The sequence below is a fragment of the Gossypium arboreum genome, chromosome 8, assembly GCF_025698485.1.
Source record: "Gossypium arboreum isolate Shixiya-1 chromosome 8, ASM2569848v2, whole genome shotgun sequence".
NCBI classification, from domain to species: Eukaryota; Viridiplantae; Streptophyta; class Magnoliopsida; order Malvales; family Malvaceae; genus Gossypium; species Gossypium arboreum.
Window position 1 is genome coordinate 136,441,736 of NC_069077.1, and position 18,265 is coordinate 136,460,000.

At 30.7% G+C, this 18,265-nt stretch overlaps 2 protein-coding genes across 3 annotated transcripts; one reads left to right on the forward strand and one right to left on the reverse strand.

Moving 5' to 3' along the window:
- Window positions 1-990: 990 nt before the first annotated feature.
- On the forward strand, window positions 991-2,432 carry LOC108468853 (ethylene-responsive transcription factor RAP2-2-like). The gene is made up of 2 exons (XM_017769712.2): window positions 991-1,347; window positions 1,428-2,432. Exons 1-2 carry the CDS (start codon window positions 1,170-1,172, stop codon window positions 2,138-2,140), a joined length of 891 nt encoding a protein of 296 aa, XP_017625201.1. The 5' UTR covers window positions 991-1,169; the 3' UTR covers window positions 2,141-2,432.
- A 3,485-nt stretch (window positions 2,433-5,917) lies between these two features.
- LOC108465790 (fumarate hydratase 1, mitochondrial-like) lies at window positions 5,918-17,876 on the reverse strand. 2 transcript variants are annotated; one of them, XM_053031906.1, is made up of 18 exons: window positions 17,861-17,876; window positions 12,410-12,464; window positions 12,197-12,314; window positions 11,966-12,115; window positions 11,704-11,814; window positions 9,539-9,622; window positions 8,513-8,611; window positions 7,607-7,657; window positions 7,470-7,519; window positions 7,317-7,398; window positions 7,140-7,234; window positions 6,999-7,065; window positions 6,863-6,913; window positions 6,689-6,784; window positions 6,459-6,557; window positions 6,239-6,268; window positions 6,089-6,154; window positions 5,918-6,004 (listed from the first exon to the last, which is right to left on the reverse strand). In XM_053031906.1, the coding sequence occupies exons 1-18, from the start codon at window positions 17,874-17,876 to the stop codon at window positions 5,918-5,920; spliced, it is 1,407 nt and encodes a 468-aa protein (XP_052887866.1). The 2 variants fall into 2 exon arrangements, with proteins under 2 accessions (XP_052887866.1, XP_052887865.1); XM_053031905.1 differs by lacking the exon at window positions 17,861-17,876 and having other exon boundaries at window positions 12,410-12,510.
- Window positions 17,877-18,265: the final 389 nt, after the last annotated feature.

The following is an 18,265-nucleotide window of genomic DNA, read 5'->3' on the forward strand; positions in this document are numbered from 1 at the left end:
GGGAGGTTTGAAGAAAGAATTCAACACCCTTGCCAAAATAGGGATCCAAACACAAGACCTCTAACACTTTAACACTGCACTTAACCACCAGACCAGAAGGCCCATTTTGATATGGTTCTACCACTAATTAAACTTAAGCCTACTAGGCAAGGTTAAGGTTTTATTTAGAAAAATTCTAAAATTTTGCTAAAGTCATGGCTTGAACTTGGGACCTCTTACACACACTTAGAACACATAACCACTGAAGCAAATACTCAATTATGTCAATTAATAGCAGAAATAGAAACATAAAATTTGGGGCGTTACAGTTTTCTCTGGTGGTTGTTCATGGTTGACTGATCGGAGGGTCTTTTCAATCTTGGCTCCTTCACCACCTGGCTTGTAATCGATGCTGGCGATCTTCGACGATCTTGGCTCCTTCTAGCCTTGGGGCTTGTTCTCATGTATCTTTCATTCTATCAATATATATACACTAAAGGACTAACTTACATAATATTCGTCTTAAAAACCATAATTTTTAGGCACCAATAAAATAAAACTATGTCACTAAATTTTAAGGACATACAAATTTTATCATACTCTCAACTCTATACAATCATTACCTTTAATATATTTTTAATTACGGTCTACCCAACTCAAAGCTATCACTGGGTATAGAGAATTAGAGCTAAAAATTCAAAAACTTTTAGGGTTTATTGGAAAAACCTATCACAAGTCAAATTTCAATTAAAAAATAATAATAAGTTGATATTTAACAAACCCTAAATGTTTTTGATTGTACAGAGTTGAGAGCATAATAAAATTTATATATCTTTAAGATTTGATTTGATGATATGACTTTATTTTATTATTTACTAAAAACTCAATGATGCTAATATAATCTATTCTCATGCACTAAATGAGCATTTAATTTGATTCATTCCGATTTGACCGGGGCCCATTTTCTACTCGTTAGGTAAAACGCGGGAAAGTTCCTAATCCCCCAACTTGCATTCACCGTGCCGCACCCCCTTCTATTTTCCTCTCACTACTTAAACCCCCCCTCCTGTCGTCACTCTTTCTTCCATATCCAAAACTTCCCTTAAACCCTTCCTTTCATTCCTTCTACCTCCTCTTCATTATTATCTTTCCTTTAAGCTTTTGCAATTAATTTCTTTGCTTTCAAAGAGATGTGTGGTGGTGCTATCATTTCTGAATTCATCACCCGGAAAGGCGCCCATGGCGTCACTGCTTCTGACATCTGGCCCAATTCCCCTTTCGTCAAAAATGGCTTTAGCTCTGACTCAACTCAATCCTTCCATGATGACTCACTCGCCCTCTGTAAAAGGCACCGACCCCAATCCTCAGGTACTGGTTATTTCCCTTTCAGAAATTATTGGCTTCGGGTTTTTATTTTTTAATTCTTTTTTGGACTTTGTTATGAACAGATGGGGTGCAAGTGGAGAAGAAAGTGAAAAGGCAGAGAAAAAACCTATACAGGGGCATACGCCAGCGTCCATGGGGCAAATGGGCGGCGGAGATCCGTGACCCGAGGAAAGGAGTTCGTGTTTGGCTCGGCACTTTCAACACTGCCGAGGAAGCAGCCCGTGCCTACGACAGGGAAGCTCGCAAAATCCGTGGCAAGAAAGCCAAAGTCAATTTCCCCAACGAAGACGACGCTTTCTCCACCCAATACAACCCTCAAATCAACAACTCAACCACTGCCTGGAATTTCACCCACCCTTCAAATCCTCCCATTTATCAACATCCCCAAATCAATAATGGATTCCATTATGGTTGGAACGATCTTGGTGGTTTCGCAACTGACCCAATTGTTGTATCTGAAGAGGAAAGTTCAGGGTCCGGCGATCAGAATACGAATTTATTTTACCTCCCAGTGAAACCCGAAGAACAACAGGAAGGAGAGGCAGTGAATAAATCGGCCATTTTTGAAGTTCAAGAAGAAGAAAACCAAGCGCAGAAACTATCGGAGGAACTAATAGCGTACGAGAATTACATGAAATTCTTTCAGATCCCATATCTGGATGGGCAATCGCCGATGACCCAAAATGCCGTGGCTCAGCAAGAGAGTGTCTTCGGTGAACTTTGGAACTTTCTTGATGATGGCGTCGCTGTTCCTCCGACATCAATGCCAATGTGATGACATGGTTGGTTTTGGTTCCCCCCTTTTTTTTTCTTTTCAATTTGAAGTTGAAAAGTTGAAGTGCAATTCAGTGGGAATTGATGATTTCCAGTCATTAATTCTTTATTTTCCCTTAATGATGTAAGTTTAATGGTGTTAATTAGGATTAGATGAACTTCCATTTAGTTGTCAACTTTGTTTGTTTGTGTTGAAATTTGTGAAATACTACTACTATTGTACTTAATTTTATTGAATTAATTTTAAATCCAATAAATTTATAAATAAAATAAACAAATTTTAATTACCAAAATGTTCATATGCTTGATAATCAAGGAAATTCATTATTTCAGATATGCCCTGGATTTAAGTCATACTGAGCGTGCCTGTTATTTGATATTTGAGTTATACTTTATTATTGTCAATATTTTAATTAGTTATTTCTCCTTCTTTTACCCTTTCATATTAAAAAGTGATAATGCAGAAGTTTACCTTTTAGAGAAGGGTCAGTAACAGGGTGGGTCCCAAAGCGGGTAAGTTGGGCCAAGATGTTTGTAAAGCGGTAAAGGGGTCCCAGTATATGATCGTGTAATTTAATCTAAGCTGCGGCGCCGCCCTTGGTTTTGCGGTTACGGTTTTCATCATAGCATCTTTGTCTTGTCTGAAGATGACATGTCACATCCCATTTTTTGAGTTCCTGACATTTTACGAATGTTTCTCCACACTTTGGTTGGTGAAACTGGCGCCCCTAGGTTTCCGCTTTTAGAACCTTGTACGTTCTTACCTCCTTTGAAACATTCAAGTACAAATCAAACTACCCTTTATAATTAACTAATTTTCTTGAGTTTGCTCGTATTTATTAATTAAAATACATTTAAGTTAATTTATTTTTATGATTAATATTATAAATAAATTTATATTTTTATACATATTGTTATTTAATATTTTATTTGATAAAAATAATGTATTAAATTATTATATATGCATGGTATATACAATTTCCTAGATTTAACATAGACGAAAATTTGTTTATGGAATTAATTAATTTGTTATTTATGAAATCTATTCATAATAAATGTTTTAAATATTTTTAAACATTTAATTTTTTATTTTAAATTTATCAAATGCATTCAAAAAAATTTATTATATTCAAAAATATTTTTAAAAATATTAGAAAATAAGGAATTTTTAATTAAACCCTCCAAATTTTCTGAAAATTTTAATTAAATTATTAAAATTAAAATTTTAAAAATATTAATTAAGCACCCAAAACATGGTACATTTTGCCCATTCTAAACCCTTCTAACTTTTTATCATTCTAACTAAAATCTTAAATGTCTAATTTCTATAATTAAGCTCAAATGTTTAAAATTTAAATGGAGTTAGAAATTAACTGGACCCAGGCCAATTCATAAATGTAGTACCGTTAGTTGAAGTACCATTTGCACTACATGTACTACTACCCTTCACACATAACGAAAATATGTACTACCACTGCAGTAGGCATGTTCCCAATAACCGCGTTGCTTCTTATTGAATAGTTTAATTAAGGGTTAATATGTAATTTATCTTCTCAACTTATTTAAAAGTATTTAATTAGTATTTAAATTTTTTTATTTAATTGGTACTTAAATTTATATTTCAATCACTTAGAATGATATCTTTGTATTAATACCATTAGTTTATATTGACGTGGCACTGATAATTGATCGATTGGTGACATGTGATAGACTCTCAATATGCCATGTGACGATTATAAATTTTAAAATTTAAAAACTTTAAAAATATAAATTAATTTAAAAGTATAATTTTTTCACATTAAAAATGAACCTCGATAAAAATTTATATTTTTTATTAATTTATTTAATTTTAAAGAATTTTTAAATTTATATCTACTATGTAACATATTAAGAGGTTGTCATGTGTCACCAATTAATTGGTTATTGATACCAATAAATTAATAGTGTTAGTGAAGAGGTACGGACCTAGATAACAGAATACAAGTTCAATCACCAATTATTGGACAAAATACGTTAGCAAATAAAATATATAAATATAAATAAATAATTATTTATATATATAAAATAAAATATAAATAGAATAATTTATATTTAAATTGTCAAATACGTGAACCAATAAAATTGTAACAAAAAGTTGAAATCAAAAAGAAGAACAGAGATTTACTAAAAGTTGAGGCCTGTTTAACACATGTTCGTTAAGATAAATTCGGCCACTCCTACGGAACTAGGAGAAATGTTGATCGAATGTCTCCAAGGATACAACAATACAATGATCAAAGCAGTAGTACCTTTGCAGTGATCAACGAACAAACGTTGCATTTTTCTATCATCGAAACGTTGGAAAATTATGGAGAGGAAAAGAAGAATTTTTAAAGCAAAATAAATTCAGTATGAGAGAGTATGAGTGTAGGAAAAAAAATCTATAAAATTCATAGCCTTTTATAGGCATTCAATATGGTGGAATTTTAGAAATTTCCACAAAATGCCATAAAGGAGCCAATAAATCAATTTGATTAAAATTAAATTAAATTGATTGGAATCAAATAAAATAAGATAAATCTCCTTTTAAAACATATTTTGCATGTTTGTTGAGGAAAAAATAACACCCTTGTGCACGAGGCAAAATACCAAGCTTAGTTATTTAATTATTTATTAAGAGGGTTCCTATATATATACACATCTCACACTTCGTATTTAACTAATGTGAGATCTAAGCTTTTACTTTTCATCAACAAATATTTTCAAGTAGCTTACTTTGAGTATCAATTTCTCATTCATCATTCAATCATTTTGAACATATGATATACTGTTGTAAAGGCTTCATGGAGTAGAATATGAAACTATAATTTTATGATTTAACTCTCCACCTTTACCTATTGAGAATATACCTCAAAGTTCCCGTAAAATACAATTTTTCCAACACCAACTAAGTACAAAAAGAAAAAAGATACGAACTAAGTAATTTTAAACAAATTTAAAAGGTAAACTACATGTTAACCCTTTAATTAATAACAAAATGTTTATATAACTTTATTATATTAATTTAAAAACAAATAAATAACAATAAAATCAATACTTACATCGTGTTGAAATTTCTAAAATAATAAAAACACGTTAAACTTTTTATTAAATAAATTGCTAGTTGACAATTTTTATTAATGTTTTTAACTTTTTTTAGAAAAGATCAACATAAAGCAATTATAAAAAACACACATCTTAATACGTATGAAATATCCTTTTATCTGCTAATAGAAGCTCTTGGATCGAAATTGGAGGTTGTTAAAAAACGACTAGACTTGGGAGACTAGATACCACAAATCTTGCCATATGACCAGCAACCGTCTTTTGAGATTTAGATTGTCTAAAGTTATTTGAAACATTTTAATTAATTTAATAAAAAGTATATTTAAAAATACTATTTTCAAAGTTTATAATTTTTAATTCTTTTATAAATAAAAACATAAAGTTCCTTTTAAAAAATAAAGTTAAAATTATTGTTTTTTGCAATGCGAAGATTATAATTAATTGGTTCAATTTATATAAGTTATATAAGCATTTCTTATCTGTGTTGTTTACAAAAGAATATTAAATAACTGGATCCAAGTCATGATACGATAACTCTATCTTAATTGGTTGATGCTTAAGTCAATTTTTTTTTTTTCTCAAATCGAAACTAAATAATTTATGAACATAAATATCTGGAGATATCCTAATGTATTCCAAAATCAGAACATGGACAAAAAAGAATTGAGTGTTGAATTTTATTTGGTAATTCGACTTAATCAGATGGAGCAATCATTTTCTCAGGCACCACTAAACTTTCAAATTCTTCTTCTGTGAGCATCCCAAGATTCAATGCCGCTTCCTACAAAACATTCAGAAGATCTCGTCGCCTACATTTCATATTTGCATGAAAATGATTTAGTATAAGCACAAGTATGAGTTTTACCTTCAATGAGCTGCCTTCTTTATGTGCTTTCTTGGCAACTGCTGCAGCATTATCATAACCAATTTTCTGGAACCAAAATAACAATTAATTACAGATTTGATTCAAGAACGTAATTTCGGACACAAAGGAACAAAGATGAAAAGTACTTACGGGGTTCATGGATGTCACTAGCATTAGAGACTGCAATTTGTCACAAGCCAAACAACATATGATCAGGATTAGCTTGGGAATCTAGCATTTGATATAAAATTAGGGATGATGACAGGTTAGATGCTTTTCATCAGGGTTTCGTGTTATCCATTATCATCCCTTAATTATATATAAAAAAAAAACCTTAAAAGATTGAGTGTAGTGTGAAGAGATTACAGACCTCATGAAGTAATTTTGAAATTCTGTCCTTATTTGCTTGAATTCCCTTCACACAGTTCTTCACAAAGGAAGCAGATGCATCACTCACCAATCTTATTGACTGAAATGAATGCATTCCATAATACACCTTTATTAATTAATTAATTTTATAATAAAATTATTTAAACTATAAGTGAATTTTTGCAGTTTCTAAGAAACTATTGTAAGAAAAAAAAGAAGAAGAAACATTACATGTAAGAGTGCACTAGCCATCAATGGCTTGAACACATTCAGTTCAAAGTGGCCATTAGATCCACCTACTGTTATAGCCACATGGTTACCCATAACCTGAAAATATTTTTACAGCGGTAAATAACTCACCGAGGGAACTGGGAAAAATAAAAACAGTGAAATCATTTTTTTTACCTGGGCACAGACCATAGTAAGAGCCTCACATTGGGTAGGGTTCACCTTCCCCTGAAACATATAACAAGATATAGAGCTATGCAATGTGGTATATAATAAATAAATCAATCCATTAAAATAAAGATGAGAAAATTACAGGCATAATACTGCTGCCAGGTTCATTTTCAGGAAGAATAAGCTCACCAAGGCCACATCGAGGACCACTGGATCAAGGCAAAATGTTTGAAACTATCACAATAATAATATTTCTACATAAAAAAATGAAATAAAATAAAACCTTCCCAAGAAGCGTATGTCATTTGCAATCTTCATTAGGGATGCAGCTATGGTGTTCAAAGCTCCACTGGTTTCAACAAAGGCATCATGTGCTGCCTGGTTATTCAAAATTCAAAATTATAGAGATATGCATTCAACATGGACATATCTTGGTTTTTGAAAGATATGGAGTGAATACCAAAGCTTCGAACTTATTTTCCGCCGTGACGAATGGCAACTTTGTTTCCTCAGCTACTGTTGCTGCTATTTTTACATCAAACCTGACATTTGTTTTTAGCATTACAAACACTCAAATAATACGTGAAATTTTGATTTTAATTCAAGTATATACCCTTTCTTTGTGTTCAATCCAGTCCCCACGGCTGTACCACCTTGTGCAAGCTGTGTCATATAATAAACATTCTAATTATATGTCAGCCATTCAAAACAGTTTTAAAAGGAATATAGATTCAAACATGATGGACAAACCTGATACATTCGTGGCAGGGTGCCCGAAACTCTATCAATTCCATACTTTACCTACAACCCGACCAAGTTATAGTTAAATAGAATGTATTGAAATTATAATTCATCAAATTTTTTTATGAATGTTAATTAAGTATCATAAATAAATTGGTTCTTATTGTTCAATCATTTGATAACTAGAGTCTTTGATAAATGGTCACTATGAGTCAAACTCAATAAAATTTGATCAATTCTTTTTTCTGTTGTTAAAGTGGAAAACTGAATCAAGAATTTTATTTCTTTATCATTAATCGAATCACTGTTCGTGATCCAAGATTTTATTTTATTATCAATCCAATTACTACTCACGTTTTTTTTTTTATCAATGAATAGATCTCTTTTTTTTTTTGTTAAGGTGGAAAACAGAATAAAAAATTTTATTTCTTTATCATTAATCGAATCACTATTCGTGATTCAAGGTTTTATTTTATCATCAATCCAATCACTACTCATGTTTTTTGTTTTTCTTATCAATGAATAGATCTCTTTACTTATATGACTTAAATGTCTCGTATTTCTCAAAATAATAATTTGATTGATGAATTTGGTATGACACTTAAGAGATTGATGATATCAATGAGATTGATATTTAAATATTTCTTCTTAAAACATATTGATTTGACTTCATAAGTAAGACCACCACCCCATAATATATTACCGCCAAAAGTAGAACTTATATTTCTTCTAAAGAATTTTTTAATTATTACATAGTAACTAAAAAAGAGATTTTTTATATATCTTTTGATCGAATTAACTCAAATACGAATTGAATATATTGATATTATATGTATCAATTTAAACTATTACAAATATCAGACTCTTATGTAAAAAAAATGAAAAGAAAAGAGCAGCAGTAGATGACGAGCTTGCCTGTGTAGCATAGCCACTAAACTCTTGTCCAAGAGTCAAAGGTGTCGCATCTTGAGTGTGAGTGCGACCAATTTTAACAATGTCTTTGAATTCAACTGACTGCCCATAACAAAACCACCCAAAAAAAAAAAAAAGAAGAAATATTTTTATTAGAATATAGTGTTATATATTTATAGATTAAATGAAATTAAGTTCACAAGCTCTTCAATTAATTGGTTTGTCATATATGTTGTGTCCTAAAGTGAAACTAAAATCCTTAAAAGAATAATTTTAAGTCAAATTTTGTTATCAGACTCTATATTTTATGTAAATTATAAATTTAGTACTTGTATTTTAATTCAATCATTTTCAATCCCTATATTTTTAGAAGTTGAAAATTTTAATCTTAACCAAATGATAACTATTAAATTCAAATTTTTCTCTTATAGCTCTCATTTGAAGTTTACAATGAGTATAAAATTTTGTATTAATTTATTTATAAGTCAAGAAGTAAAAAGAATATGGGTTAGTAATTCATTTCACTTGGAGTGTTATGGGTTTCTTTAGATATAACTATTACGTTTTTGTCGATTGAGTTTTAATTCGATTGGTGTAAGTATTGTTGTCAATGTAAGAGAACGTGGTGGGTTTGAGTGCGCTAAAGTGCAATAATCTCCAATTTATAAATTGGAGAGAGACTATGAATAATTCTAAGCATTATATCAAAAAAAAGTATTATGTTTTTTTCCTTCTTTTATATATGCTTCTATTTTTTCTTATTGAGATGCTGTTGTTCATTTTATTTGCGAACTTACATTAAAAAAAAAAAATGCAACAAGCTCTAAAAATACAAGTTTAGTTAATATGAGTCTCAATATTAAAGGAAAGTTTGTCAAGTACTTCTATGGATTGATAAATTTTATAGTTTGTTTAAGTTGTTATTTAGTTTTATTAGTATAATAAAAGTATATATCTTAACAAAATAATATATTAAAATTTCAAATATCTATATGCTAATAATGAGAGTAGGGTAAAAGCATGGAAAACCTTAGAATGTAGAGCAGAATGCAAATTCTTTAATTCAGGTATCAATCTTGAGTTTATTTCCATTGCAGCCGCAATGTGCATTACCTGGTGAAAGGAAAAAAAATTGAGATAATCAAAATTATAAGTAAATTAGTTCGATTGATATGGATATTATTATTAATACAGAAAGATGTGAGTTCAAGTGCGCTAAAGTGTATTCTCCTCCTATTTTTAATATGAGTTGAACTTCAGATCATAATAAAATTAAATAATAAAAATATTTTATTTAAATTTAATTATAAAATATTAGATTACGATACCTTCATAGGGTGAAAGAAAATACATTGTTAAAAGATGATATATAATATCTCTTTAGACCATTGGTTGACACTTCTTTATAATACTTTAAGTGTGTGTTTGGGTGAGGAATTTATAAGAGAAATTTCATTTATATTAAGGTACTTGTTTAGGTAAATATAATAAAGAATTTCAAATTTTGTGAGAGGTATTTCAATTGCTAAATATCCTTTTCCAGATTCCACCAAAATAGTGTTTTTTTTTTTCTTATAATTTTATTTGATTTAATACTGAGATGATCCGATAAAAACTTAAACTTCAAAAATAAATTTATTTAATTATAATATATATTTTAAAAATTTATTTTATTAAAACTATTTATAAAATTTTACAAATACAATTATATCCATATTAAATATTTTTTATAATATTTATTTTAGTAAATTATAATTATTTTATAATTTGTAAAATTTCAATAACTTATTTTTCCTAAATCAATTAATAAACAAAGAAATTATCACTGTAACATTTTGAATTGATGAATTCTAAAATGCTGGCATTTTAAAAATCTTAAAAATTTTACTTAATTGAGTCTTAACTCGATTGGCATCGACATTATTGCCAGTGCAAGATGACATGGATTTGAGTGTGTTAAAACGCATTATCCTTCTATTTAAGGGCTGGGAAGGACCTATGGATAATTCTAGGCATTGTATAAAAAAAGCATATATTATAAGAACTGATAATAAGATTAATGTTAAAAAAATCTCAAAATTTTAAAATCCTCATCAAAACACATTCTAAGTGAAACCTTGACATTGTACTCCAAAGTAGTTTATTTTATAGATTTTACATAAACTATAAAAATATAAATATCCTTATATTTATTGTTTCTTTAAAGCAAGTGGTGTTTTAGTTATTTTCCTATTGAATTGGTTTTCAATTCATTCGTGAAACTAATTCTATTAGAGACTTTATTATAATAGAGATAAAATTAATTATTATCCTTTAGTCAGTCAAACATGAGCACCCTAGATATGTTGATTTAGTTGAACATTTTAATGTATATCAGGATTAGGACACATCCACGATAAGGGTAAAAAATAGAATTATGTAAAAAATGACATAAAAACAAAAGAGACTTTAGTTGAAATGGTAAAATAAAAATATTAAAAACAATAATGATTTAGTTTCAAATTCCATTATATTTGTATTATTCTATTTTCTTTATATAAAAGATATAAAAGATAAAAATACCTTCAAGATAATATAATGAAATAAATCTTAAAATTGCACATAAACTTGGATAAATAAGCAATATTATGCATAAACTTTGATTTTGTACAATTTTATACATAGAATTTTATTTGAGATTTTCACATATTTGAATATTTTTTGAAGTTCAGATTATTTTAGAATTGAGCTTTTTTTTTTTAAAGTCAACTTAGATAAATTTGGGCGAGCTTTCGGACTTAAACTTGCTTTGCCCACAATAACAACTGATGTCTTATTTATTAAGTTTTAAATACGCTTAAAAGATACATATAATCATTTGTATTATATTTTTTTTTGAACAATCTCATTATAGGAACTAATCATATCTACTCTTTTCGAGACAATGTCTATAACTAAATAGGAGGATAATGCGCTTCAGCGCACTTGAACCCACATCCTCCTACTTAGTAACGATGCTTATACCAATCGAATTCAAACTCAGTTGGCATCATTTATATTATATTTAAGTGGCTGGATGAATTAATATCGTGAATTAACTCAATATCAACTCGGACAAAGAAATATTATATAAAATTTATAAAAGAATAGTATAGGGTTTAAACTAAATAATAATAATAATAATGAAACTTGAACAATCTAATAGTACTACTTACGGTTGGGAAAGTGTCGTTAGAAGATTGAGATTTATTCACATGATCATTTGGGTGTACGGACTTCTCACCTCGTTTATGTCCCATTATTTCCGCTGCTCTGTTCGAAATTACCTGCCCAACATTCCATTCTTCCTAATTAATTACCATTTTAAATGTCCTAATATAATTTATAAAAATCTATTATTACTATCTTGTAAAATTATGTACTAAACCCGATAATTTATTAGTAGTGTATCAAATACAAATCTGGTTACATGCGTACCTCATTGGCATTCATGTTACTCTGAGTGCCACTTCCGGTTTGCCAAACAACAAGGGGAAAGTGATCATTGAGTTTGCCTTCGGCTACTTCTTGGGCTGCTTGCATTATGGCTTTCCCAATACTTTGATCAAGTCCATACTCCATGTTCACCTATTCCAAACCAATGCTAAATTACACCATTATATCCTACATTTCCATATATACTCACAAAGTTTACGAAACAAAATCAACCTTGGCAGCACATTTTTTGAGGACACCAAAGGCGCGGATAATAGGTTCGGGCATACGTTCGCGTTCCCCTCCTATATCGAAATTTTGTAATGATCTCTGAGTCTGCGCTCCCCATAATCTATAACAACCGACATGACAATAATAACAACAATAACTAACAGTGTCGGCGAAAAAGAAAAGAAGAAAACGATGGGAGGGTGAAATGAAACCGACTTATCGGAAGGGACATTGATGGGGCCGAAAGTGTCTCGTTCTTCCCTAAAGGATGCCATTTTGGAGATAGGTTGTGAGATTTAGTGTTTTTGCATGTGCTTATTTGTAGATGTACAAGTAAGGACACATTTATAGATGTACAAGTATGAGTTGTGCATAGATAGATGAAAAAATACGAGTGTGTTATTGATTTTTTTTTTTCTTTTTGGTTTAATTAAAAATATAAAATGAATTATTGTTGAGATGTTTGATCTGGTAAGAAGGCTATGAAAAAGCCAACAATAATGCAAAGAAGGGAATGGAAATTTGGGTGGAGGAAAAAGAGTATTGTCCAACTGCTACTATCATTTAACCATCATTTTTAAAATCGGATCGGTTAGACAAATTGATTAGATCGAGAACCAATCGATATACTGGTCTTGAGTAAGATAAAAAATGGATTGACTCATAAATCGGTATAAATCATTGGATTGACGGTTGAACCGAATTTTATAATTATTTTTAATTTTTTTTCCAATTCCAAAGACATTGAATTTAAGATTAATGATTTATAAGCTAATTGAGTCTTAGTTCAATTGGTATTGATATTGTTGCCAATGCAGAAGAATGTGAGTTCGAGTGCGCTAAAGCGCATTATCCTCCTATTCATGGGATAGGGAAGAGTTATGGATAGTTCTAGACATTGTGTTAAAAAGAGCAATGAGAATATTCAAATAATAATAATGATTTATAAAATAGCAAATTTGGTTACTTAACTATGAAAAGTTACAAAGTGATCACCCAACTGTTCGGCTTTTTCTTTTTTCGTCCTCGATTGTTAAATTACTAATAGAAAGATAACTTGACAACTTTTAAAATGATCATAATATCAACTTTAACCCTTAACATTTATACAATGTGTCAATTTAGTCTCGATTCTAAAAAGAATTAACCCTCAACACTTACACATTGTCCAATTTGGTACTTTTTGTAATTTTACTTTTCTTTGTGACATTGTGGGTTAATTACAAAAGAATGAGAAAAGATGAAAAATTGTTTTTCAGTCAAATTTAGCTAATAAATTTATTTTTTTAGCTTAGATGGAATCATAAAGAAAAACAAAACTACAAAAAAGGACCAAATTACATAATGTGTAAATGGTGAGGGTTAAATTTTTTAGAATTAAAACTAAATTGACATAATATATAAATATTTAGGGTTAAAATTACTATCATGCTTGTCGAAACCATTTTTTTGAAAAAGGGGATCGACTTTGATTTTGAAAACGAAAATGAACATAGGAGTTGCCACCAATCCTGTTTGATGAGGTGTGATCGGGTCACCTCGTAAAATGGTTGTTTTTAATAAACGGTTTTGATTTATTAAAACAAAGCTTTTTGGTCTACAAAATTTAGAAAGATGGGTTTGGGAGTCGATTACGCACGAGGAAGGATTAGCAACCTCGATATGCCCAAAATTGGTACCTAATTGATTAATTAATGTCTTAGTGTCGAAAATTGAGAACTTTGAAGAGATTTAAAATACGATACTTTGTTAAAAAGTTATTTAACTGAAATTTTTTTGAGAAAAGGACATTTCACGTTAATCGAGAAAAAGAATTACGTCCCGTAAGTTATGACACAATGTCTTAAATCCTCGAAATGAGAATAAACCCCGAAAATTTTATTTATTTTGAAAGAAATTTGACTATCTCGGTTTTAGAAAGAAATCATATTCCGTAAATTAGAACACAATCTTTTCTTAATTCCCGAGAATATAAAAAAAAAATTAGAACGTTTGTTTGTTTGGATTTATCGAGAAAATCAAAATCTCGTAAGTTAGGGTACGACCTCTCGAATCTCAAAATACGAGTTATTAAAAAATATTTTTTGGATGTATCAGGTAAAAATATAACACAGATTGGTAGTAAAATGTAAAATAAATTGCAATATTATTATGCATAATGAATAACAATAAATGCATTAATATGAATGACAATAATAAAAACGAAAATAGAGTAAAATAAATAAAACCAATAAGTGGTAAAAAGAAAAATAATAAATAAAACTAAAAGAATAAATAAACAAGCAAATAAAAGTTTAATATAAAAAATAAGCAAATAAATAAGATATTAAATAAAACAAATTAAAAAGATAATGATAATAATAATAACAACAATAATAATAAATAATAGTAAAAAATAATAATAGTAATAATAATAATGATACTAATAATAATTATAATAATAGAAAATAATAGTAATAGTAATAATAATAATGGTAATAGTAATAAAATAATAATAATAATAATAATAATGATGATGATGATGATGATGATGATGATGACAATAAATAATAGTAAAAATAATAATAAAATTAATTAATTTAATAAAATAGTCGAAATAACAAAAAAGGACTTAATTGGACTTAGAACAAAAGTATGGGGCAAATCAAGAAATAAATAAAAGAGAAAAGGACCGAATTGAGTGCGCGAATAACAATAAGAGACTAAAGGAGAAAATATCCCTGCCCTCCAAAACGCAGCACTTTACACGAGGCTAAAATGAAATCAAAGCAAAATTCTAGGGCAAAATTAGAAATAAAAAAAACTTAATTGCAAAACCATAAAAAAGAGGAAGGGCTAAAAGTGAAATTAGCGCTTCTACTTAAAAACATGCAGATCCTGAGGCGGGTCAGATGAGGGCAAAACAACGTCGTTTTAAGGCTTATGAGCTTAGGCCGAAACGACGCCGTTTTAATTTACTATTTAAGTCACATTTTTTTGCAAAAAATTCATTCTATCTTTGTTTTTTTTTTAAAAGACTTCAGAAAAAACTCTAAACTCTCTCCTCCCCTCTCCAAGTCTGGCCTAAATCCGGCCGAGCGCTGCCGCGAGCTCCGCCATTGTACGGCGGTTGGAACTTTAAAAATCACCAATTTTTCTGCGATTAACAAGGTAAGCCTCTTCTTCTTTTATTATTATTATATATCTATATAAAAGAAAAAAATTCGAAAAATGAGAAAGAAAATAAAAAAATAAAATCACCTCTTGAGTTACTGATTGAGTTTTTATTTTTGGTTCTCTTTTTTTTTTTTTTAATATTCACTCTCTGTTTTGTATTTGAAAATATATTGTTTTTGTATTGATTCTAAAAAAAAAAACCCTTTCTACATTGATAGATTTTGGGGCTTTTTATAGCCAACATACATTTTGATTTTATTTCTACTATTTCTCTGCTTTGCCTGTCCTCTTTTTCTCTGTTTGCAGGTGACAAAGTCAACAACGATGGTGGCAAGTGGTTGACTTGAAGGAGTGGCGGTGGTGGCAGACTGGTAGAGGCTAGGGAAAGACCTAGGTGTGGCAACGATTAGGCTAGGGTTTTCTTTTCTGAAACCCTAGTTTGACTATTGGGGTTTATGCCTATTGGGTTAGGTTTAGTTTAGCTATTTTTAGTTGCGGTGGGTTTAATGTTTGGGCTTAGTAATTTGGGCTTGTAATGGATTGTTTTTGGTTTTAGTTTTGTATTTTGGGTGTTGGTTTAGGTTTGTTTTAGCCTGGGCCAAAATTGGGTTGTACAGTTGCCCCTCTTTGCTCGTTGTCGTGTAACAAGAACAGAGCAAAGACTTTTAAAAAAGACCAATTTTGCCCGGTCTCGCCGAGTTTTGACTTCTTTGGTGCTCCTCTTCTTCAGGTCGCCTCGTTCCAGTTCACCACATCTTGTTGCTTTGATCTATTCCACCGCAACTACTGCAACTTTAGAGGTATAGGACTAGTCTTTTTAATCCGCTCCATTGCAACTTCAGGGTCTGCTATCTTCAGTCTGCTCCTATTGCAACTTCTGGGAGATAAGACTGATGGCTTCAATCTGCTCCACTGCAACTTCAGGAAGATAAGATTCGCCATAATTTGTATCTTCAATCCGTTCCACTACAACGTTAGGGAAATAAGATTTGTTGTCTTCAGTCTGCTCCGTTGCAACTTTAGGGAGATAACACTGGTGGCTTCAATCTGCTCCACTGCAACCTTAGGAAGATAAGATTCGCCATAATTTGTAGCTTTAATCTATTCCATTGCAACTTCAGGGAAATAAGATTCAATGTCTTCAGTCTGCTCTGCTGCAACTTTAGGGAGATAAGGCTGGTGGCTTCAATCTGCTCCACTACAACTTTAGGAAGATAATATTTGCCATAATTTGTAGCTTCAATCCGTTCCACTGCAACATCAGGGAAATAAGATTCGCTGTCTTTAGTCTGCTCTGCCGCAACTTCAGGAAGATAAGGTTTGCTATATTCGATCTATTTCGCTGCAACTTCAGGGAGATGAGATTTGTTGTTTTAGTCTATTCTATTGTCATTTCAGGGGTATAGGATTTTTGGATTCACCGGTCTTGCTACACCGTCCTCTAGGGGCACAACCTGTAGAATCGATTTTATGGGCCTATTTATGCCTACTGATTAGGATGTCATGATCAAGATGAATCAAATGCTCCTAACTAGATGTGCATGAATGATATTTGCATGAATACAGAATGTCATTTTGCGAGAATGATCCCTTTTTAATGCTTAGGTTGTCATTTCTCGTTGTTCATCGAGGTTCTATCACTAACGCATTGTCCTGCCTTCTTGCTCAGTTGGTATCTTTGATAGAAAACCCGAAGAAATAACCATAATTTAAACTATTCTTTCTCAAATGTTTCTAACTCTTAGGTTTGATTAGTTCTAAATAATAGTCCTGTTTCAGGTTCCTGTACTATTTAGAAGCTTTTAGAGTAATATGCAGAACTCCTTTTATGAGAGTATTATTAGTCCATTAATCGTTATTTCAATGCAAAATGCTTGAAAAATATCATAATAATGGATAGAATTGAAATTTATCAGGAACAAAATTTGAAAAGAATAGATTAATCAAAGAAAGCAAACATTGCTGAAATACAAAATGAGTAAAAGGAAAATAGGTGCCCCAAATATCGCAGCATGAGGTTCTCTGCACGAACTTCTTGAGGACCATTTTGAGCTCAACATGTGTTTAGGAGATCTAGAGTACTTTGTTGATGCCCCAAGATGTAGCATACCTCCTCCTTGTTAATTCAGGCACAGCAAGACTACAACATGCCCTAACTTCGATCAAAATTTGAATTACCCTTTTCTTGGGTTTTCAATTTGAAACCCCTTTGGTCTCAAGGTGCCCTTTGCGGGTTTTCACCTTGGCATCTCCTTTTTCTTTTCTTTTTCACTTTTTTGTGTTTTTTTATTCAAGAGAAGTATTTTTTTTACTGAGTCTGAATTCATTGGATTAGGCAAAGTCTTGCCATTCATTTTAGTTAATATCAACGCTCCTCCAAAAAAAGGCCTTCTTTACCACATAAGGTCCTTCCCAGTTTGGCATCCATTTTCCTTTGAAGTCCCTTTTGTATGGAAATGATCTTATTCAATACGAAGTCCCTCTCATGAAATTCTCTGGGGTGAACATTTTTATTGTAAGCTCGCATCATTTGTTTCTGGTACATTTGACCATGACGGATAGCTTTCAACCTCTTCTCTTCAATCAAATTTAACTGATCATATCGGGCTTGGATCCATTTTGCATCATCCAAATTCAGCTCTAAGAAGACTCGAAGGGAAGGAATCTCAACTTCGATGGGTAAAACTTCCTCTATTCCATAGACCAATGAGAAAAGAGTTGCCCCGGTAGAGGTCCTAACAGATGTCCAATAAGCATAGAGAGCAAATGGTAACTTCTCATGCCAATCTCTATAAGTCTCATTCATTTCTCCCACAATCCTCTTGATATTCTTATTAGCCACCTCAACTGCACCATTCATTTTTGGGCGATATGGTGACGAGTTATAGTGTTTAATTTTGAACTGATTGTAAACCT

Bases quoted from the DNA above. Each gene is read 5' to 3' on its own strand.
- LOC108465790 (XM_053031906.1), bottom strand. The intron at 12,116-12,196 runs GTTGATTTTGTT...GGTTTGGAATAG, and splicing joins TCAAAAAATGTGCTGCCAAG to GTGAACATGGAGTATGGACT. The intron at 6,155-6,238 runs GTAAGTACTTTT...TTTTGGTTCCAG, and splicing joins TAGTGACATCCATGAACCCC to AAAATTGGTTATGATAATGC.
- LOC108468853 (XM_017769712.2), top strand. From the start codon at position 1,170: ATGTGTGGTGGTGCTATCATTTCTGAATTCATCACCCGGAAAGGCGCC. The intron at 1,348-1,427 runs GTACTGGTTATT...TGTTATGAACAG, and splicing joins GCACCGACCCCAATCCTCAG to ATGGGGTGCAAGTGGAGAAG.